Source organism: Lipotes vexillifer, unplaced genomic scaffold (genome assembly GCF_000442215.2).
Source record: "Lipotes vexillifer unplaced genomic scaffold, Lipotes_vexillifer_v1.1 scaffold195, whole genome shotgun sequence".
NCBI classification, from domain to species: domain Eukaryota; kingdom Metazoa; phylum Chordata; class Mammalia; order Artiodactyla; family Lipotidae; genus Lipotes; species Lipotes vexillifer.
In genome coordinates, this window is record NW_006799532.1 from 268,292 (window position 1) to 293,300 (window position 25,009).

Sequence of the window (25,009 nt, forward strand, 5' to 3'; positions counted from 1 at the left end):
GAATGGCTAGGCCAAGTCAGCTCTGCCCTTTCTTCACCCCTCTCACTAATGATTTTAACTTTTCTCAAGTAAATATTGCTTGGATAACAAACTTGACCAAACGTTTCCTCCCTTATTCCAACACAGGACAGGTTACCGATTTTATAATTTATTTTACAAAACCTTGAAAACGAAAACAAAACCCTAAAAGGGAAAGCTGTTGGATTACAGTTCTCAGTAAGTGGGTAATAACATTTATCTTAATTCACAGGAGGCAAAAAGAAAATCCACAACTGAATTTTTATTGTGCAAAGTTTCCAAAAGTACACCAAAGAAGAAAGAAAAGTTTAATCAACTCCTATGCACCCATCATCCTGCTTCAACTACCAACACAACGAAACTCTATCCACCCACTTCTCCTCACTTCCGCCACAGAATTATCTGGAAGCAAATTCCCTGCATCTTACCATTTCTTCCGTTAACACTTCCGGGTGTATCTCCAAAAGGAAATCCATCATTCCGACAAATAGAACGTTAGCACGAGTGGCCAGAGATCTCTACTACCTTTCATTCAAAAACAGAACGTAGAGCGTTAAATTACCAATGAGAATAGCTCACAGGAAATGAAGAACAACTCTTAGAAATAACAGCTCTGATTTATGTTATGAAAATGAACATGTGCTTGTTCTGCAGCAAAAAGACAAGAATTTATGACCCTGGAAAGCGAAGATCGCTAGCGCCCCTGCAGCGGAGCATCTTCGGCTTCAAAGCTTCCGCCCTTAACTAGGAAACACCTCCCTCGGGAATTCCAGCACCCACCCCCTACCGCAGACCCAGACACAGGCTTCTCACAAACCATTCATCAGACAACAAGAGCGAGCAGCCAGTTTTGCCGAGGTGACGGCCCCTAAAGCCCAAGACCCTGCCTCCCCGCCCGCTTCAATCGCCGACAGCGCCTCGAGGTCCAGGTCAGGTCCTCTCCTTCCCATTCCGCGACCCTCCCCCTAAAGTTTCCCGCTTTCCACCGGGACTCCCATCCCGCCCCCTCCCTCGGGAGACAGCCCAACCCTCCCCTCGGGCTGTCAAAGGATGGGACGCCTTTCGAAAATACACGCCCTTTTCCGGCCAAACTCACCGACGAAGGCCTGGAAAGAGAGAAAAGCGCACACGTTCTCAATTCTCCACCCAAAGCCCTGTCCTGCCACCCGACGGGAGACGTGACAAAGCACCCAGACCCGGACGCCGCCCGACCTCAGGTTCCGCTAGCTCGCAGGTTCCTCCGCCGTCACAGCCGAGCGCGGAGCCCGCGCTCCCTTTCAAACTGACCCAACATGGCGCTGGCTTGCGGTGCGCATGCGTGGCGCTCGGGCGCTGGGGCTAGCAGGGCGAGGGGCAGGGGGCGGGGCGGGGCGTTAGGTCGCTCTCCCTGCTGGGAAGTGTAGTTTCTCCCTCCTGGTCTTTCTTGGGCGGGGAGGTTCTCGACTACCTCCGCGTCGCTACCGCGCGTGCCCTCCCCACCTCGGTCACGGCTCTGCGCGGCCGGTCTGCGCATATGACAGACTGAGCTTCCTTCGGCCAGTTTCCCGGGGCTTCGAGATGGGACGGGGCGGGGATGGGGACCTAGGGCCCTGGCGGCTGCCGTTTCGGTCGCTGAGAGCCAGCCCTACAGCCACAGTCCTTCCAACACGCTCGGCCTCCCCGCTTTCAGAGCACCCCCTCCCCGGATATGACACCGACTCGGCCGGGGGGGCAGATCCCCCGATCACTTTTTTCCGTCCTCTTCAGGGCCTTCCCCTTCCCATCCCTGAGCCCGGCCTTCCTGGGTTTCCAGCCGGCCCCTCACCCTCAAAGCAGACGCGGGATTGCAGGAGGGAGTTTGGCCAGGGATGGGACTTAACAAACTCCTTGGGGACTTTGATTCCCAGGGAACAATGGCAGTGACCCAGCACGGATTGGGGACCCAGTCAGGCAGCCCAGAAACAGGGAGATTATACAAACAGATGTAAAGACGCACTTAACAACATGTGTGAACCTGTCTACGAGGCTGGGACGGGATAGGTGCGAAGAATCCAGTTTCAACCGAGTGGTGTATCGGAAAAAGATGCCATCTCAGTGTTGGTTTGTGTTTATTTTCCACTGACCCTATGGGTGAAGATATCCTTGACCATTACTCCATCTGAATATGTTCCAGCTCCTCCGATGTTACATCACCAGGTAATACAACTGTAGTCTTGCTGTTTGCTCTTTTCTTCTCTTCACCCTCTCTAGCCCACTAAGCTTAACCTTCCCTTTTTTTCTTAGCAAATGAAAAAGTCCAGAAGCTACAAAATTTAGTTGAGTGGTTCAATTAAACACATGTTTACTGTGGCAGTAAGTAGTGCTAGTGATTTGAAAATGAGTAAGACAAAGTCCCTGCAGGAAGTTTACATGCTAGTGGTTTGTTCCAAAAATCTGCAATTTCTTGATCCTTCAGTATCAAGTATTTTGCTGGTAGGAAATAAAGAACCGTGTTATATGTGCTGGGACAAGCCCACGTCAGGGACCAGCCAGGATTATTAATGGCGTGACCTTAAAAACTTCGACATTTTTATCCACATTCCACCTAAGTATCTTTTTAACCTATTCTTTTAAAAGATAATTTCTTAAAGGTTCTTTTTCATAAACATTATCTTTAATGTTTCTCTTACTACCTTTTTCCTTCATTGAGGAAAGATATATCAAATGTTTCCAAATGAGTACATAAAGTATAAATAAAGGACACTGAGAAAATATTAAGGAAATTATCAAATATATTTACCTAATTCATGGATCAATTCTACTTCCACTTCATTCCTTCACAGGTTGAAAGCTATGGAGATCTCCACAAGGATTTGGAGAAGAGTCCTAATAATTATTAAAATTCTGGACTAGATCTACTAGGAAAGGTAAAGTAACCATGAGTCTACTAGGAAGGAGAAATTATAATGGTTTACTAATGCTTTTCAAATATACATGTCAACTACGTGCTGTGCCTTGCCGGAGAACTAAACACGAGAAAATAGATTTATGATCCCACCTAAAGGCCTTTGGGTGAGAGCTAAGGAAGATGTGTGCTGATAATTAAACTTTAAGAAGGTTTATTCAGGCAGGTCTTAGGAGAGTTTTTTTTAAGGTAGATGTAAATGTGTCCATTTGAAGAAAAAAAACTAACTTTTTGATCACCAAGAAGGGGACCGACACTGTTTCAATCACTTCTACGTATATTAACTCACTTAATCCTTACAATGACCCCATGAGATAGGTATTACTATCCCCAATCTATAGAAGTGAAAATTGAAGTTCAAAGTTTAAGCAGTTTACTCAGAATGATAAAGCTGGTGGTGAGTGGCAAAACCAAGATTTGAATCCAGCTCTGTGTTGTCATATTCTTTCCACCACACCAGCCAGCTTCCCTTAATTGAAAACTGGGTGATGGGCCAAAGGACCAATGAGACTCCACCTTCCTGAGCTCATTCAAAGCAGAAACAGCATCTTACTCAACCTTTTTTGCCACATCTACCACAATATCTAACCCTTAGCAAGGATTCAGTAAATGTGTTTGAGTTGAATTGATGTGAATTTGATCCTGTCTGAAGAGGTAACATTTAAGCAAAGACAGCAAAGAAGAGGAGTCAGTCCTCTGAACATATTGGGGAAGAACATTACAAACAGAGGGAGCAGCAAGTACAAAGACCCTGAGGTAGGAAGTTGCTTGGTTGTATTTGAGGAACAGCCAGGAGGTCAGTATGAGTGGAGCTAAGTGGGAGAGAAGGAGACGGGTAGGAATTGTCTTTGGAGAGGAAGGCAGGGGTCAGATCATTTAGTGCCACTGCCACTCACTTTAAAAAGATTAATTCCCAGTAACACGTGATCAACAGATTATGCTGCTTTACAAGAGAAAGGAAGCATGATTTAGCTGTTAGAAATAACAATTTATTGAATAACTATTATGTGCCAGACAAAGGGGTAAGACATTTAAGTGCATTATTTCATTTAATCCTCATATCAGTTCTACCAGGTTAGGTATTGTCCCAGCTTTACAACTTGAGAAAATGAGGAAAGAGAAATATGAAATAACATGGTTCACAATTAGTCTGTGGCAGAGACAGGATTTGACCCAGGTCTCTTTGACTCCAAAGCCAAAGCCTGCTCTTTTTACTATATCACATTTTCTCACTTGAAAGACTATGAATAAAAAGGAAGAGATTCATGCATGCATGCATTCCAAAAGTAGTTATTGTTCATTGCTATGTGACAGACATAGAAATAGTATTAAAATGTAACACAGCATTTTAAAAACTTTTTGTATGATTACATTCTCATCAGTCATTTGTTTTTAAAACTTTGCAGGTAGATGGACTATAAGGCACTTGCCCAACAAACTGCTCAGGAAATTTTAGGTTACTATCAAGATACATCAGGCTGCAAAGTGGTTAAGACTTCAGTAAGAAAAGAAGTTAAATATGTTTCAAGAGTTTGTTTTTTAATGAGAAACAATTCATTGCAAAGACATTTTTAAAAATATTTTCTTCTACAAGCCAAAAAAAAATTTTTACTTTTGCTTTATTTTTTGTTTTTTGTTTTCTCTGTATCTGACAGCTAATTTATTTGGGGATTTTTATTCCCCTTTGAGAAAAAGATAACTGTTTCCGGCAAGGCTTCTAAGAAATTCCGTGGAAATCTGTAAGTACAATCATTGTTTTGAATTCAATGACATTGATGTATCTAGAGTTCAATGCTGCTTCATTAGCTATAAAACGTTGTTTGATAGTGAACAGGAAGTAGAAGTTAATTATAAAGTCACTTGTTTGAAATGTAAAATTAATAAAATGAGCAAATATGTACCATCTAATTTCCAAATCGGAAGACAATCAGAAAAGAAAATCACTTCTAGTGAATAATTCACTAAGATAGGAAATTTCCACTTCAAGAAATAATTACTATAAAAATAGATTGATATTTTCTTTCTAACAGTATTGCGTGGTTTTTTAAAACTTCACCTTTCCATTAAATGAGCCACTTAAAGATAAAGTTTATTTTCCCAATATATTCCTCTTGCTAACATATATAATTTATTCTGTAAGCTGCTTTTAAGGATATTTTTGAGGATCCTGTTATTTCAGATACAAGTACTCTAAGGGAAATTGTGCTGACATTTTTAATCTTCTTTTTAAGAGTTGTTCCTTTGTTGCTCGTGATATCACATGAGTGCCGTCAGATCATCATATGCTATTGAGAAAACCAAGCATTATTTAGTTTATTTTTGAGGGGTAGGGGTCCACTCCTTTTCACTACTCTGTTTTGTGCTTATTGCTCTTTTTTTCATCTGACTATAATTATCTATCTTGTGTTTCATTTCAGTTTTTTTACTGTAGGACAAAGCTGGTATACTTTCTCTTATTCATTTAAATAATTATCAGGAAGGTAATCCCTACCTTTGTTATCTAAATAATTAATGATTCTAATAGTGGCACTTGAAAAAATAGATTGAGCAGGGAGTGGGTAACGTCAAGCCCAGGCACACTATGGGAATAAACTTTTGGATGTTTTAGTTTTTTGGTGCCTTCCAGGTCAGACCAGTGTGGACAGCAACCTATACATCAAAGAAACCTTGGAAGGTATTTATTCTACAAATACTTGCTGGGTATTTTATACAAGGTGCTCTACGCAATGCCTAGAGCCATTCAAAAAATAGCCTCAATAAGGCTGTTTTATTCAAATTTTATTCAAATTTTTATTTATTCAAATTTTTCATCAACGATATTGTACTCTTACATGCCATACTACACAGACAAAACAAATTGAAACTTTTTGCACTTGCTTTAAGAGAAATTTATATGCACTGCATACTAATTTATTTACTAATACACAGTAATATCTTATCCCAAATCTTAGTGATTTAACAGACACTGTCTCATGGTTTATGTCATCAGGAATCCAGGTGTAGCTTAGCTTGGTGCCTGTGCCTCAAGGATTCTCAGAAGGCTGCAGTCACGGTGTGGTCTGGGGCTTAGGTCGCATCTGAAGGCAGCTCTGCTTCCAAGCTCACTTACACAGTCACCGGCAGTCAGTTCTTCGTGGGCTTGTTAGACTGGGGGCCTCAGCTACTTGCCAGCGCTAGGCTGGAAGCCTTCCTCAGTTCTTGATGTATGGGCCTCTCCATAGGGCTATTCACAGCATGCCAGTTTGCCTCCCTCAGAGGGAGGGATTTAGGAGAGAGCCAAAGAAAGAGCAAACAAGATAGAAGCCAGGGTCTTTCTGTAACCTAATCTTGGAAGGGACCCCACCCCCCCATCATTTTGGCAGTATTCAGTTTATTAGAAGTGAATCACTAGATCCAACCCTGACTCAGGGGAAGGGGATTACATAAGTGTGTCAATACCAAGAAGTGGAGATCACTGGGGGCCATTTTAGAGGCTGCCTATCACACGATGATTTTGGCAAACTCTCTTTTAATTCTTTTTTACAGTTAAACTATCATCCAATAAATATCAAGCACAGCTTCAAAATTAAGACTGCTAGAAGATACACAAATCTCAATTTTGCATGCTTGTTTTGTCAAGCACTGATTCTTCTAAGTTTAGCATGTTTATGTACAGAAGGAGAGTGTGACTGGAGCAGTTAATATTTTTCAAAATATCTATATTATTCTAAATCAGCTGGGGCAGATATTTAGGTTCTTCCAAAGGAAATCAATCTGAACATGTTGGTCAGGTTGGTCTGCCTCAGTCGAAACATTTACCTCCCCCAGCTTGGAGTGAGAAGAAGGTGAGATTGCCGTCAAATAAATCAAGGGGAAAAGCCAGGGAAGCTTCAAATTTTCCAGTGCTTCAAGCTTCACAGTTTTATTTATAGGGTTATAAATAATCAAAGCAAGAAACATATGCATGTGACTTTAGACTGGACAACCAAGTGTAAACAGTGCACACTTTGGGGATATGTAGCATGGTCTAATATGGTTTGCCAAGCTAGTGTCTGGGAGAAATTATCCTTCAAAATGCCCTGTGGGGAAAATGGGTTGCATTGTCAAGTTTTTCAAAACACTCTAGACTATTTTCTCTTCTCTAAGGTTCAGAGAAGTCCTAAAGTAAAGACATCTGTCAAACTGTAATTCAGACTCTTCCAAATGTTTTCGACAAAGAACATGCTTGCAAAACATTGACCTAGATAGATAATGGGTCCCTCATCTCAGATTTGGATTCTAATAGAAGCTCTAATTGACTAGGTATGTACAGAGAGAAGTGATTTATTTTTCATTATCTCTCTACTATCATTCTCCCGCATCTCATGGATTCTTTCAGTAACTTCCTAGTGGATTCCTCATATATACCTTTACTCAACTACATCCTATTCTTCACACAATGGTTAAAGTAGATTTTTGAAATGTAATTCAGTGTTGCTCCCCTGCCTAAAATCTTCTAAAGGCTTTATTATGCTCTGCAAGGCACTATCTGGCCCCCACCTACCTCTCTGACCTCTCCTGCCGCTGCATCCTTGCTCTCCTTATGCTACAGCCACGTAGGACTACTGTTGGCACGAATGCACATCTCAGAGCCTTCGTAGTTGCACTTTTCTTGCCTAGCGCACTCTTCACCCAAATGAAGGCTGATGTCATTTTTGTTTTCAAGATCTCATCTTCATTGCTTCTCTTCAGAGTGACCTTCCTGACCAATTGGTCAAAGTTCTCAAATACACCAAGCCACTGTTTACTACCCTATTCTGCTGTTACCTCTTCATAGCATCTATCACTAGATGAAATTTACCTTCTTCATCTGTTGTGTTATTTATTATGTCTCTTATCAGAATATAAACTTGAGAATAGGAACTTGAACAAGAAGCAGACTAGAAATAAACTCTTGTTCATCGTAGTATCCCTAACACCAGAACAGTATCTGTCACATAAACACTTAATAAGTATTTCCTGAATGAATTTATGGACTTTAGTTACGTTATATTGGCTGCCAAATAGAAAGCATTTAAACATATTTGTTTCCCTTATAACTACAGAACAACAACAACAAAGCCTGAAGATATTTTCTCAGCACTTTCACCTTTTCTTATTAATTTCCCACCCAAAAAGCTCCTTTTGTGGTTAGCTTTGAGCACTTGCCTATATGCATGAGAAGGGGGCCAGTTCTTTGGTTGGAATTTTTTTCCTTTCTACCCTCAAGAGATGAAATACAGACCTACCAGCACACAGTTCAGCTGACACATTCCCCTATGTTCCCTATTAATTCCCCTATTAATCTACTGTATGTCACACACTAAGCTAAATAATTTCATTTTTAAATTTAACCCATATATCCCACAAATACTTTCTATTGCCTGTTGTTTTTCCTGTGTATAGATCACACTTTCCATGTTTCTCTGCATGCATGCCTCACACTTTTCTTGAAAACTGGACATTTTAGGGAATTCCCTGGAGGTCCAGTGGTTAGGACTCTACACTTGCCCTGCCGAGGGCGCAGGTTCGATCCCTGGTCAGGGAACTGAGATCCTGCATGCTGCATGGCTCGGCCAAAATCAATCAATCAATTTTTTTTTTTTTTTAATCCTTAAAAAAAAAAGAAAACTGAACATTTTAGGTAATATAGCAACTTTGGATACAGATTCCACCCACTCACCCAGGGCTTCTTATTGCTTGGGCATTTATTTGTTTAGTGATTTGTCTGGACTAATTCCGTGAAGTCTGTTCCCCCCCACCCCCAGTCTGCAGCCTCAGATATATGTGCCCTGATTTGTGTCCTTGTTTTTATCTTTTAGCCTGGCATCCTATAGGTCATCCCTAGGTTAACACAAGCCATTATTGGTCACAAGTTGTGCTTAGCACTCAAAGCCAGTAAGATTTTTACCCTTTACTGTCAATTCTGTGTGTGGCTTGGAAACTGTTTTCACAGTTCAGGGAGTTTTATGGTTTTGCCCTGCATGTAGCCAGTGGGCCGGTAGCTTAGAAGTTGTGTCACCAGTCATTCCCCAGAGGACATAGCCTTGGGGTACACACATTCTTCCAAACCACCAGCGACGAGTATGGTTTTATTTTAAAGTTGTCAGAATAGCTTATTGCTCAGTCAGTGATGACTCAGAGATTATGCTTAAGTCTCTTGAGCCAGTAAGACTTCAGCCCTTCGCTACTTAATCTGTGTATGGCTTGGGGAATGTTTGCAAGTCAGTCAAGCCACATATTGGACCAATTGCTCCTAAGTAGGGGCAGCCTAGCATATCCAGCGTGATTTGTCTGAGTAAGGGCAGCCTAGTACAAAGCTCCCATTGCTTCTCGGTCAGGGACAGCCTGGTACATCACTCTGAATGTTCCTTAGTAGGGGCAGCCTAGTACACCCACTCTGATTTCTCCTGAGTGGGCAACCTCGTATATCTACTCTCATTACTCTGATTAAGGGCAGCCTAACATTCACTCTGATTGCTCTGAGTAGGGACCTATGCACTAATACACTGAAGCCAAGTAACACCTCTACTCCATGAGCAAGTGGGTAGCACAGGGGAAGGATGGTACCATGGCTTTCTCAGTTTGCTCCTGTTATTCTAGGGGTGAGGGGCAATTTAGGCCCCAGGATTCACAGCCTACTGTGCCTTGGGCAAAGCCCTCACCCTACCAGTGAGATCAGGTGTCAGGAAACGCTAGTCTTCTGAGCAGTGCATGCGGGGAATAGGGCTTCTACAACATGAGCTGAGAGTTTCGGTGATGAGAGATGTCAGTGTCCTGCTGATCCCAGGATGAAACCATAGCCCTAGCCTGGATCTCGTGGGGAGAGGGAGCCCCTGTCTTCTAGTCTGTACCCAGCTGGAGCAGAGCTACCGTAGAGTGCGGGGGGTGGCTGGAAGGAGGTCGTGGCTCAAATGCTACAGACTCTGACTTTTCCTACCTAGATTTAGTAGATTTTCTTGAATAAATGTTTCTTCATTTCCTGTGTGCTGTTGGGTCAATTTCTAGGGAATTTAAGTAGTTTTTAAAAGTAACGTTCACCAGTTCAATGACTGTAGAAGAGGGTTTCCTTAGCCCCTCACATAGCCACTCTGGAAGTCCCACTCCCAGCTCTAATTGTCACATAGGAAATGCCAAAAATAAGATCACTAAAAAGCCTATCATCTTACAGGTGCTTCCCCAGTTATGCAAAAACAGGCACTTTCCACTGTTTTTCTCCTCCCTTGTCCTCCTAGTTTACTGCTCAGCAGTACTCATTCACAGAGCCATAAAAGGCTATAAAATGATTTAGAGATGCATGTTCAAATTAGCATGTTGAAACAAATGCACATTTACTAAAAGGTGTTCATTGCTTCATGAAATGATGATCTGTAAGAAACATAATTTCATGTATCCATTATCCCACCTACCAGCTAAAGCTTGTCAGAAACTGTGAGAGACAAGAGAGAATAATTAAAATATTTTTAATTTGACTTGGTCACTTTATTCATAATGAGCATGAAGCTTTATTATAGATCTTAGTAAAATATCCAAAGAACCAATCATTTTAATGATCAACAGATATAAAAATATAGTTCTTAGATTCAAATATGACAAAATTGATATCTCTGAAGAGTCTTGAACACAGTAGATACTGAATTGCTCATTCAGTGATAGATTCAAGTATTCAAGACAGAGAAGTTTTATGTTTTCAAAGAGGCATGATATTTACATATTTTTTAAAAGCCAGTAACTCCAATACACCTCCAACTAGTGAATTAAGATAAGGTACCTTTTTTTTAAAGATAGATTTTATTCATTTTTTTAAATTTGGTTTGTTTATTTTTGGCTGCGTTGGGTCTTCGTTGCTGCCCACGGGCTTTCTCTAGTTGCGGCGAGCGGGGGCTACTCTTTGTTGAGGTGCGTGGGCTTCTCATTGCAGTGGCTTCTCTTGTTGCGGAGCACGGGCTCTAGGCGCACGGGCTTCAGTAGTTGTGGCATGCAGGCTCAGTAGTTGTGGCACACGGGCTTAGTTGCTCCACGGCATGTGGGATCTTCCCGGACCCGGGCTTGAACCTGTGTCCCCTGCATTGGCAGGTGGATTCTTAACCACTGTGCCACCAGGGAAGGCCAAGGTAAGGTACTTTTTAACTAGTAACCTACCCTCTACCCAAGACACAACTTTAATTATATTTCATAATCTTATAGGAAGCAAAATAAATAATTTCTGCCTTGCAGTCATATAATACCAATAACTCAGACTTCTCTCACCTTTACAAATGACTGGAAAATGAACAATTAGCCATTGAGTAGACAGTCTAAACCAGGAGTTGGCAAGGTTCAGCTAGGTATCTAGACTTATTTAAAATGATGTTGTTCATTCATTATATTCAGTTATTCATTAATCACTTTCTAGGTGCTGGTAGTATAGTGGTGATCAAAACAAAATGCATATACTTGTAAAGCTTATAATCTTGACATTCTCAAGAAAAAAACCTCTTAAGGTTAATTTTTCATTATTTTATCCAGCAGATTTGCTCCTCAAGGAGTTTTTAGTCTTTGTAAGAGAGAAAAGTACATAAATACCTATAATACAAGGCAGAGTGGGGTGACTATCATAAAAGACTCAATATATGTGAAATAATAATGGCTAACATGTATTGAACAGTTAATACATGCCATGTACTATCCTGTAAATATATTAATTTATTCAGTCCTCATGACAACCCTATGAGGTAAATATTACTCTCTCTACATATGAGAAACCCAAGACTTCAAATAAGTAACCTGCCTAAGGTCAGAAAACTGGTAAGAGCTAGATCTAGAATTTGAAAACAGGTGGGCTGACTCTATATGGTACTCTCTTAACATTTTAATTTTATTGCCTGTGTGTACTAGCAACTATGAAACATCAGCAAAATCAAATATTAAGTATCTCAGTGTAAAGAACTATGCAGATGCAGGTGTAAAGTATTAATTTAGAATTATTACAAGCCAACTTCAATCAAGAGAGTTTTTATTAAGTTCCTGCCTCTTCTAGGGAGCTTCTTTCAGATGTCAGGGAGGCTCTGCAATAATATATGGGTATGATCAGGCCCTACACATGTGTGGAAAATTGATATGTAACAGATAAGGCATTACAAAAAAATGGAAAAGGATGAACTATTTATAATCAGTTGTGCTAACATAAGTGATTATTCATATGTAAAAAGTAAAATTAGATGCTGACCTCACACTATACACAAATATCCATTCCAGGTAGATTAAAGTCCTAAATGTGAATACAAACTATAAAATTGTAGGAGAAAATGTGTGAAAGTAGCTTAATGATCTTGAAGTAGGGAAGGATATCTTGTAGAAGACATAAAAAGCACAAACCATAATGGAAAATATTGGTCAAATTGACTATGGTAAAGTGAAACACTTCTGTACCAAAAGAAATAAGTGAAAAGGTAGGCTGTAGCCAGAGATATAATATTTGCAATATACATAATTAATAAAGGATTTTAATTAAAAATATAGAGAACTTCTATACTAAGCATTTAAAATATAATACAAGAAGGATAGCTATCCATATGCATACAATTTTAAAACAAAGTTTTGAAAGAAAAAAGCAAAATGCTTTTGTAAATTATATGTAATGTATGTACCGTTACTTAAAGTTAAAAATCGAAACTTCCTCTCCAAAATAGAAGAAACAAAGCAGCTGATGCCTAAATGTCCTCCATTTCAATATTGTCCATCCCTAATTTTATCATGAATAACTATAAAAGGGTTTGGGCAAACCTTCCAAAAAGAGCTTCAGCACATTATTCCCCTTCTCACCTTGATTTTTTTCTTTTTTGCTTTCTGTCTCTTCAACACTTACCAAACCATATAATAATTTTTTGATTATATGTCTGACTCTCTGCTAGGCTGAAGTATATATATAGTTAACCCTTAAACAACACGGGTTTTAACTTCATGGATTTTTTCTTGATAAATACATATTACAGTACCACAGGGTCTGCAGTTGATTGAATCTTTGAATGTGGAACTGTGGATATGGAGGAACCACAGATACATAAATCCGACTCTAAAGTTATACACGGATTTTTGACTGCATGAGGCTCAGTACTGATAACTTTCATGTTGTTCAAGCGTCAACATAATAAATAGTAAATGTTTGATCACTCAGTCAATAAAAGAATGCTATTAAAAGATTAAGGGTAGTCATTATCAGTAGGTATATAGTAAGTGCTTAATAAAAGATACTTAATTCGATGTTAGTTAGAAATACAAAAAAGTCAAAAACTCTTTATCCTCAAAATTTACAATATAATTAGAGAACAGATTAATTTAAAAAAGCATTCTAGGGAGGTATATACAAACCCCTTAACAATAGTTTTGTGCTTAAATTTTAACTGTTTTACATCTGCCTTCTTTTTCAAAGGACCTGATAATTATTCAGGTTGTTTTGTCACTGTCTTCTATAGAGTTTAATAATAAGCTCTTAAAAACTTTGTAGATCTGAAGGAAGGAAACCTTACATACTAAGAAAATTTTAGGATATCTCACAGAGAAAACTAGGGACCAGTTGAGCTTTTAAAGAGAGACTAACATACAAAAAAATAGTCTAATGACTTACCTGTTTACCAAATCATAAAAACAAGGTTCAGAGGAAGAACTCTTCATAAATATAACAACTATTTTCTGTAATAATAGCATTTAGTTTTTACCTCACTTCCTCCAAAAATTTTAACTTTTTAGAGGTTTAAAATTTTGATTTTACTTAAACCTATCTCCTTAGTTTAGAAAGAATGATTAACAGAGAGAGAATGTATGGCCAATATTATTCAGATTTCATTTTCATTTAACAACTCACTGTTAAATAGTGGGTTTTAATCCAGTTTTCTCACATTGTCCTAACTTCATTGGTTGTGATAGCCCAACCCAATTCTATTGATGGATTAACATAAAGGTTAGTTACTTCTCCAAACCTTGACATGTGAAAAATAAATGAAATTCAGAAGTCAATGTCTATAAATGGAGTTTAATTGTAACACAAGCGTGCCCATTATATATTGTCTATGGCTGCTTCACTGATACACTGGCAAAGTTGAATAGTTGCAACATAGAACATGAAGCTTGCAAAGCCTAAATTATTTACCATCTGGCCCTTTACTGAAAAGTTTGCTGACCACTGCTTTAGACCGTATTACATCCTTCAATTAAGAATTAAGGCCACAAGATATTGCACAACCACACAAACTTCTCATGAATTACTGTTGGCTTATGATAAATACAGTAGGTAAATGTTTATAAGAAAGAGTTTAGAAAAATTCTAAATGAAAGTAGACCCTTGAAAAAGACAACTATAGAAACATTATAAACAAAATTTGTAGAAAAATGAATTTTAAAATAATTTATATTATTACAATGCATATTTATATAAACCTGGCTACTTCCAATTGAATATTAGTATTTTATTTTTTTATTATTATTATTTTTTTGTGGTACGCGGGCCTCTCACTGTTGTGGCCTCTCCCGTTGCGGAGCACAGGCTCCGGACGCGCAGGCTCAGCGGCCATGGCTCACGAGCCTAGCCGCTCCGCGGGATGTGGGATCTTCCTGGACAGGGGCACGAACCCGTGACCCCTGCATCGGCAGGCGGACTCTCAACCACTGCGCCACCAGGGAAGCCCAAATATTAGTATTTTAAATTGCTGATATTACCTTCAAGTTTTCTTTACATTATTTGCTAAATCAGTGTGCTTTATACTGTGATAGCATTATATTTTCAACTTAGAATAAACTTATTAAATTTTGAATTTTCTTTATTTTGTTAACTCTAGATATCGTGTTGAAGGAATAATTCCAGAATCAGCATCTAAACTATCTGATTTCCTCTACAAACCTGAAAACAGGGTCACATGGGACAAATCACTGAAAATGTACAGCATGGTACAAAAAATTGATTCGGTAATTTACTGTTTAATATTGGACTTTCACTGTATGAGTACACTTTTAGTTTTCTATCTTAGTGATTTGAGTTTATTAAATCTGTATTATGTGGACACTTTGTATTTTATAGGTTCAAATCAAGTGGAAATTTTTATAAAAAGCTTAAAACTTCCTTCTTTATTAGTCAAGAGTTCAATTCCAATTACCTTTATTCTGTTTTAAATGAATACCACATTCTGAACTTGGTCAGCTCTCCTGCAGATGTGTGCCTTCAGTTACTGAGGGGACTGAACTCATGGATTCACCTCCTCCATTAGGTGGAATAAAAAGATTAAGCATGCCTTGTTGATGGGAAGTCAGTAGATTTATCTTAGTCATAATACACTAGATAACAGGAACATTGTAGACACTTACTGTAAGGACTTAAGAACAAACAGCATGTGACTTTTTTAAAGAGTAAGTGTGAAATAACATTATATTGTGGTTTTAGAAACACTTTCAAATACATTATCTCAGAAGTGAAGAGGGAGAATAAAAACAGAGAAAAGAAAAATATAAGTAATGGACTAGAAATCTAAAGTCATAGATGTGAGAGAAAGAAAGACAGAATGCAAGAGGCAAATAGGGCTTAAAAGGCGAGAGAAGATCAGGGTGAGGTGAGGGTAGAGTGAAAGCTCAGGAGGAGAAAAACATGAATGAAATGAGAAAGGCTGTTAGCTGGTAGAAAGAAGGAGGAACAGGAAGAAGACAGGAGTGGGGTGAGGGATTCTGAAGTCTGGTACAACACAGTATAGGTCTGACACTTATTAAGACTGCTAGACTTCACAGTATGTAAATTATACCTCATAAGCGGCTTTTAAAAATTGAGTCCTACTGTTTGGCTAATAATAACTATATTAGAAGGAGCTGGTAAATGTGAATGTTGGAGTAATGCAAACTTAAACACTTGCATTTGTAAAATTCCACATCACTGAGTCTTTGGTTCTTAGAGTCTCCAAGCTGCATTCCACTCATCAAAACAAATGGCCCACATATCTGCCATCACCTTATCATTTATTTAGAACTCTGTAGGTTAACTTTAACTCCTTTTATTAAACTGATTTTGAAATCTGGGATGGGAGTGAGATTGTAGAAAAGCCCAGAAAGGTAAAGCAGATTCATCTTGTAGAGAGGCCTTGAAGTTCTTATCCACAAAGAATGCCTGTCCGTGACCTTCTTGGGATTTGAACATGGCCCATCACAAATGAAAATCCAAACATTGGACTGTTTCATTCATGATTGTATGATACTAATTATACAGTTTCATTAGCATTTCAGATATTTCTGCTGTTGCTGCAAGTCAGCTGTAATAATGGAAAGTATACTAGATTTGGCATCAAAAAACTTGAAAACGTATTCAGAGGAATTTTGTGATTTGCCCAAGGTCACCACAGCCAATGTATGGTATAACCAGGACTTATACCTGATCTCCTCATTCCAAATTTGATGCCTTTTCCAGTATACCACAGTATCTCTGAATCACATTATACTGTGAGAAGCATTAGTCTGCCTTGCAGTGAATGTTTGTAGCATTCACTTCCAGGGGTGCATTTTAACTGACTCATTCACCCCATTGGTGAGGAAGGGATTCCTGCTCTAGGGGTATGGTGGTGGTCAAACACATGACACCAGCACTAGACAAATGAGATCCACAGCACTTTGTTAATCCTTAATCACAGCCCAGGAAGGACTGTTAAGACTTTGTTAAATTAACATTTGTTAGTGGAGCACAGGGTGCCAATAGTGAGCCAGGTTCAAAAAAAGACCACAAGAGAAGTTGAAATAGAGAAGTTTATTACTCACAGGTTGAGGAGGAAGTGTACAGCACGGCTCAAGGGCCCCATGTGGGGAGGTCAAGGCAGGCTGCAGACAGAGAGAGGCAGGACCTGAGGCACATGCCTTTATTAGTGTCTGTGGGTGGAGTGCTTTGGGGTTCCTGGGCTAAGGCCAGATTGATCAATTGGAACCAAAAAGAGCAGGGTTTTGGTAAGCTCCACAGGGGGCATCTTACCTAAGGTGCTCACAAGGGGAAGGCCCTGGGAAGTGGGAGAGACAGTTGATCAGAAGTGCTGTTGGGGAAGTCATATCAGGAACTTACATTTGCTTGTGACTCTGAGGGCTGTCATCTGGGGGTGTCCTTACATGAGACGACTAGTGTTAGTTTAAGGCCCCTGCAGGCTGCTCGGACAAACAGAACGGATACTGAGGCAGCAGTACCGTGGAGTAGCTTAGCTAAACTCTCAAGGATGCACCATGTCATGCAGTGTGACATGGGAGTTGCACTCAGGAACAGAGCGAATAACTAGGGGTTGTGCAAGGCAGGCTTTGTAGTTTCAAGAGGTTGAGGTGACCCCTGATCCCTGCAGGAGGATCTGATTCGTTGTTGGAATAATTCTGCAGGGTAGCAGGGAACTGAAACGCACTACTCAGGTATAAGTAGGCATTGTGTCTGATCCTGCTGATAAGGAGGGTTGTTGGACTAAGGGTTCTTATCTGTGGGAACAGAGTGGGGAGAGGAACTTGCAGTTAGGCCATTCACAACCCTCCCAGTTTTACCAGATGTCAAAGCAGTGCATATATTGGCCTTTAATTTTAGGCCTTACACCACAGGCTGCTAAGTCAATATATTTTTCAGAATATATTACCTAGTCAGTGTGGGGTAGTAGACACAATATTGTACTGGAAATCCAGGTTCTAGTTCTATACATATCTCTAGTTCTACATGTAATTTAATGTTAGGCTTCAGTTTCTTCATCTAAAAATTCAAAGGTTAGATAATATCAAGATTCCTTTCTGATTCTGTCACACTTACAATTATATTAACCCGTGTTAGATATATGATTTGCAAATATCTTCTCCCATTCTGTAGGTCGCCTTTTCATTTTGTTGATAGTTTCCTTTTCTGTGCAGAGGCATTTTAGTTTGATGTAGTCCCACTCGTTTATTTTCGCTTTTGTTGCCTTGCACTTATAATTATACACCTAATTTTTCTTTAACACTGAAAATGCAAGTTGACTTGGTGATAAATTCTTAAAACCTCAAAGCCCTGCTTTTTCCAAATATGATAGGCCATTGTCCTACCAAAGTCCCTTCACCATGAATTATCTTGAGTTCTTGGAGTCCAAAGATCTTTGGGGTGTGCAGTTTGTTTCAGGACACATTCATATGTCATACCATTACACAAAGTTTTGCCATGGGCTCAATATCCCTCAGAGACTTTATCGACTTAGTGTATTTGAAGCATTGCGAAGGGAATATGGATATTATCAGTTGTAAGTTGAAACATTTTGCCCACACTTTGGAATTACTATGAGTCATTAATAAATTATTTTACTTTTAACTCACAGTTTGAAAGAAACAATATTTTCAATTAATTATTTTTGTATTTACTTAGTGAAACCAATAAATGCATGTTAATATAGATAAGCCTGAAGTTTTACCTAATTCTAGAGGTGCCATTTATATCATAGTCAATGATTATGGCATCTCCTGGCCTCTTTGCAGCATATACCCTGCAGCACTCAGTATGGATAGATACTTGCAGGCTAAAACGTCACAACATACATTATAAAACTACTAAGAAACAAAATTGATCTTTGGATATATACTTTTGTATTTAAATTACAAAGAATGGGTATATCTAGAAACTGAAAAAACTCATGAAGAAAATTTCAATAGATAGGTGTTTTCATAAATGTGCTTATATTTCTTTTAAAAACTGGAGCTTTTGATATACCCTTATCCACCCCCCGTCAAAAAAAAAACGTGTCACTCTGTAAAATACAAATACATAACCACTTCCTAATTTGCGTTATTCACTTAAAACATACCAGTTCACACCCCAAAGATCTTTGGACTCCAAGAACTCAAGATAATTCATGGTGAAGGGACTTTGGTAGGACAATGGCCTAGAGCCCTTTTTTTCCCTGTAATTCAATTTAATCTCACTATTCCTATGTGAATAGTTTCCCTTACTGTAAACTACTTGGGGAGGGACAGTTAAGTGTTGTTAATTATTATTTTCCAACAAGGTTGCAGTTACTTTGATATATCTGTAGGACTCTTAAGTTTCCAAGTCCAGGACTGAGTCATTGCTCTGCTGATAGCACTCATGCACACAGTTAGCTCTCTTGCCCATACCACTGGGGACTGATGTTCATCACTTTCACATAGTTGTCTCATATAGTTTCATACAGTTGTCATTTAGTCGTCTCATTTTTAAATGAGGGCACATAAAAATTTATTCACTGCCTATAACACAAAATACTGTCCATTTGAATCATAGATCTGTTATTATCTATATTTTGAAAGCATTCAATTTGTATCTCATTTTTAGTGGTCAGAGGGAAGGTAAAAAATAAGTATGGAAGATAAAATCAATAAATAGTTATAATCAGTCATTCAGTGATCACTACTGAATTTGCTTTAAGTGATTTTCTTTGAATGAGTTTTTGATGATTACTGATAGTTTTCTTCTTAATGTTTCTGTTGTTGTCTAGCTTACTGTGTACCTTGCTTTGAGCTAAATATTTTGCATGCATTTTCTCACCAATGAGGAAACCGAAGTTCACAGAAATCAAGTTACATAGCTAATAAGCAGCTCAAGTCTTTCTGATTTTCCAAAATCGGTACTAACTACCATACTATGTGCCTCACAAAAGACCCATACTTGTTTGTGGAATATAACAAAATTTTAAAAAATAGAGACAAATATAATCTCCATATTTTAAACAGTGAAAAAAAATGTTAATATCACTTCTGGCAGTACCATTTTACCAACATAATTGGCTCTGTTAAGATGATGAAACAGGTCATAAAAATGGGAAATTGATTCCACCACATTTGTCTCCTAAGCTAGTCCTAAGCTAGTGCTTAACATTATGTTTCTACAGAAGTGATTGCTTATGTTAAAATCATATAGGAAAATTCTCTGACAAGAGCATGATTCAGTTGCACAGAATAAACAAATATATTCTGTTGCACAGAATAAACAGTTGCACAGAGTAAACAAATATATTTGGAAGAGTATATATAATTATCATAATCATAATCAGATCACCTCCCTTCTAACTTCACATACAATATGCAGTTATGGTGCATAATTCCTAAATCAAAATCTACTGATTTTTAATTATATATTGAAATTAGCTACAGGGAATTGGCAGAAAGGGGCATTTAAACTACTTCTGTTGACAGACCAAATATCTACATCAAATATTTTATTTTAAAAATTTATAAACCAAAACATCTATAAACCCACTATCCTAATAGAATAGTCTCTTTCTTTGTGATTTCTGCTTCAAATCTCAGAAAGTAATTGAACAATACTTTTAACAGTTTTTCCTGTATGTGAAAGATAACAGCATCTTTCAAAGTACTACATGAAAAAGTTTGAGAGGATAATAGTGATCATACTGATATTCTTTCATTTTTGGCCTGTGTACACATTCAAATGTGCAAACATACATATATATGTATAAAGCTAATGTCACTGCTGATAATAACTGAGTTAAATCAAGTGCTATGTCATACATCTTTTAAAATATGCTACTGGAAACAGAATTTTTCATCCTTGTGGAATAAGTTTCATTTTAATTTTTTTTTAATCACTTATAGCTACTAGTGTGGATTTTCCAGCATATCCTCCATCTTCAAATTATATCCGTGGTTGTAATCATGCTCGTGGCTATATATGTTCACCTCTGCAAGAGTAAGTGTTATTTCCATATATTTCTTTTTTAACAGTTTTTTAGTTCAATTTGTAATTTGTTAACTAACTCACCAGAAAGATGTTCTGGTATATTCTGTTGGGAAAAAAATTGCCCCTAAATACAATTTTTAAAATAATTTTTTAAGTAGTTTTGTCTTAAGTATAATCAGAATGGATAATTCCCTATAAAGTATGATTTGAGGTTTCTGGCACTAGTCACATATATACAAACACCCTCACCCCCTCCTATTAACCTTAACCTGATGTTTTATGTTTCTCCATTAGAGTCACTTCTGTGAATTATTAAGGAATTTTTTCAAATTAAAAATAAATTCTCTAGAATTATAATGCAGTTAGGTTTATCAGCAATGAATGCTTTACCTTGAATAAATTCTTTCCAATGGACTACCTACTGAGAACAGATACCTGCAGAATGAGCCATCCAGTAGGTAAATTCAGAAAGGGAAGAGCTGGAGAAATTAGAGATGAGTCACTGCCCACAGGTGGCCAGCCTAGGGATAAGATGGTAACATCCAATACACATAGTCTTTAAATGCCTATATATTAATTCAATGTATAGCATTCTACAAATTCGTTACGTTTCAATTTTTGGTAAATGATTTTATATTAAATAAAACTGACACATAAAAACAGGTGTAAAACTTTATAGTGGTCAAATATAAACCACTCAATATGAGAAAAATATTTTTGTGAAGGAAGTCAAAATAAAATTACATTTAGACCCATACTCCTTAATATTTTCTCTACTGAATTAGAGAACTAAAAGATATTCACAAATATTTACACTAATGGACAGGATCATTGATGCAGATGATGATGTTGATGACAATATGGCCTTTCTGCCCAACCATCAGTTTTGTGTCTATGGCCAGGACTTTATTCTCCACAGCAGGAAAGAACAAAACAGGGAAGGATTATTACTCCATATCAGCTAGGTACATCAGCTGCTGGTGGGGACTCTAGTTGGGAAGCTACACAACCTAAAGTGTGCTTCACAGGCAAAGTCCCCTTCTTGCACCTTGTCACCATTCCCTTTCCACTGCAAAAAGCATAGGACAAAAGCTCTGATTTAGATATCCCACCTAGGGTGGAAACTCTGCCTAGCATCCTGCTGGAGAAGGGTACTGACAAAAAAGTAATTTTGTACCTTCTCTTTCCATGCAGCCCAAGTCCTGTAGTAAACTTATAAAACACATTATCTGTAGTAAAGGTACTCTACAGTAAATGTTGGAAAGGCTTTGTTAAGTGTGTAAAGCCATAGTAAACTCAAATAGAGATTTAAGACTATACAAACTGCTAGTGAGTTCAGCCATTTGAGACAATGTAAAAATAGTCTAAACTCTGCATAGAGAGGGTGTAAGAATATAGACACTCACGGTTTGTTGGAGCAGTGGTCTTCAAACCCCCCAAGAGAATTTTGTAAAACTGTATACTACCTTGCGCATTTTTAAGTTGATATTAAAATTTTTCATGGCATTATATTAAGAGGGTGCAATTTCCAGCATACTCTAAATCCTGACATTTAAAAAAAATGGTTACATCACCCTTCTAAGTGCATCCAATGGAATCTAAATACCATAACAACTTGAAACGCACCATTACATTATCAATTTCGAAATACATATAACCTTTAACAGTCAGAAAGTTTGTGTCATTTCTTTTCTCCTTGATCCCATATTTTTACTCTTTTTCCCTTGCATAATTTTATCCTAATAGAATATATCTTATGCTTTGGGTTCTTTTATTAATTACTATCTATCTATTTTCAATCATACCTCAGCAAAAAATAAGTGCCTAATTTTTAAAATTTGTTTTATTTTCTATGACCCCAAGTATCTAAATGTTAAAATATATATGTGTGTACTGGTTTAAATTGTTATTACTACACATTGATAAAAATAAAAATATATTACATAATTGTTCAATATAAAAGCAAATTGTTGGGCTTCCCTGGTGGCGCAGTGGTTGAGAGTCCGCCTGCCGATGCAGGGGACACAGGTTCGTGCCCCGGTCCGGGAAGATCCCACATGCCGTGGAGTGGCTGGGCCCGTGAGCCATGGCCGCTGAACCTGCGCGTCTGGAGCCTGTGCTCTGCAACGGGAGAGGCCACAACAGTGAGAGGCCCGCGTACCACAAAAAAAAAAAAAAAAAAAAAGCAAATTGTTATTGGAAACACATATTATTAGCAAAACTTAGCACTTACTATGTGCCAGACACTGTTACAAACAATTTACATATACCAAATAAGTTAATTATTTGATCCTCACAATTACCTCATGAAGTCGGTTGTATTACTGTCCCCATTTTGCAGAAAAGAAAATGGAAGCCCAGAGATATTAAGTAACTTTCTCAGGGTTACACATAGGTAATAGCAAAGCGCAGCTTCAAACTATGCAGACTGGCTTCAGAGTCCATGCTTCTATCAATTACACTCATTTAACTGTAAAAAACATGGGACAAAAGCGCTGATCTAGATGTCCCATCTAATAGAATGAGACAACATTTAATATCAAGTCTACGTCTACTTTGCATTTTTATAAAATAAGCATAAGAAACTTTGTTCACATAAATGAGTGAGTTAAAATGGAGAGAGTGCAACCCTAGCACTGTCATTCAATCCCTTGAAATTCTTCTGAGTTATGTGCTGTGAATTACATAGTGACCTATAATCAAAAATTGTTTTTAACGACCTATCAGGTGACAACTCAATTAGATCCTTACAATATTATTGAAAGCAAAGAATTGACATGACTTGGTAAGGTTTTATTACCCAGTCATCTGTCATTCACTTTCTCAATTCACTTCCAATAGATTGAATTTTCCCTTTAGCATCTCAAAGATTTTTATATGCCAGAGTAAAACACGTTGGTACCATTCAGTATTATTCAGGGGGGAATGACAGGCATCCGTTGGTTCTGTAAAGCAATAGAAGGGTGGTGTGAACAGGCTGGTGGCAAGAGAAAAGCCAGCATCTCCATCAGAGACGTATTCTCAGATCAGTTTAAGGAAAAGTTACATGGAAGTTAGAGATTTGAAAATTTATTCCCTTAAATGTTATTCAGTCTCTCATACCCCTTGGCAAGTATTCATATACTCTAGTTTGAAGATCACTGGGTTAGAATGTAAAATACTACAGTCTTCTTGGAAGGCACTTTGAAGATAACATTTCAAAATGTTAAATGCACAAAAACTTTGACCTAGAAACTCAATGTAAGTATTTATAGAAGTGCAAATGGATACATTACAAGATGCTTTATTGCAGCTTTATTTATTTATTTAATTTTTTTTTCCTGCGGTACGCGGGCCTCTCACTGTTGCGGCCTCTCCTGTTGCGGAGCACAGGCTCCAGACGCGCAGGCTCAGCGGCCATGGCTCACGGGCCTAGCCGCTCCGCGGCATGCGGGATCCTCCTGGACCGGGGCCCGAGCCCGTGTCCCCTGCATCGGCAGCCGGATTCTAACCACTGCCCCACCAGAGAAGCCCTACTGCAGTTTTATTTACAGTGGCAAAAAGTGAGAAACAACCCCTTGACGGTCAATAGAGGACTGGTTATTAGAGTATGAAATACCATGTGCAATTATGAAAAACAATTAAGCTGATCTGTATAGATTGACACAGAAAGAGGTGCATGATATCATACTAAGAGGAAAATGAAACTAATTCCAGAAAAATAAATATGTCTCATTTTTGTAAAACCAAGAATGTACGTGTGCGTATATGTGGGGTACATATACATATATGTACATACATGCTATCTTTTATATCCATAGACAATAACCTGAAAAGATACAGTCAAGTTTATAAATAGTGATTATCTCTGGTGAACAGAGTGAGGGGGAATCGTGAAAATGCTCTACAGTTTAAATTTTCATAAGCATATATTACTTTTATAATTTTAAAAAGTCAATAAAATGACAGAAAGGAAATGATAACTAAATCTGAAGACTTTAAGATATAGTCTGACTACTTAATATTTTTATGTAAAATAGTTACTTATGAGTGTGCAAATCACTCTACATTTTGTCCTTCCTTCCTTCAGTAGCTGTTCACACTGTCATAAGTGCTATGTGGGCAATCACTGGCGAATAAGACAAGCTTCCTGCTCCTTGTCAACTGGTACACTCCATAGATAAACTTAAAAATTCTTTACACTTTTTAACTCTTCCTTTGTTTACAGGAACCCAGCATATTCCAAACTAGTGATGTTTGTCCAGACAGAAATGAGAGGAAAATTGGCCCCATCAATAATTGAAGCAACCGTGCCTTCCAATTTAGTAAGCTTCCTCCTCAATGTAAAGGATGGAGTAAAGACACACAAAATTCCATCAGGACGTGGATGTCATCATGATGGGCATTCGTCATTCCTAAAGAAGAAATGA

At 38.2% G+C, this 25,009-nt stretch overlaps 1 protein-coding gene across 1 annotated transcript; it reads left to right on the top strand.

Annotated features, from left to right (window-relative positions):
* The first annotated feature begins 4,351 nt into the window (after positions 1-4,351).
* STARD6 (StAR related lipid transfer domain containing 6) lies at positions 4,352-25,009 on the top strand. The gene is made up of 6 exons (XM_007471663.1): positions 4,352-4,441; positions 4,631-4,680; positions 14,752-14,878; positions 18,054-18,171; positions 20,516-20,609; positions 24,808-25,009. Exons 1-6 carry the CDS (start codon positions 4,352-4,354, stop codon positions 25,007-25,009), a joined length of 681 nt encoding a protein of 226 aa, XP_007471725.1.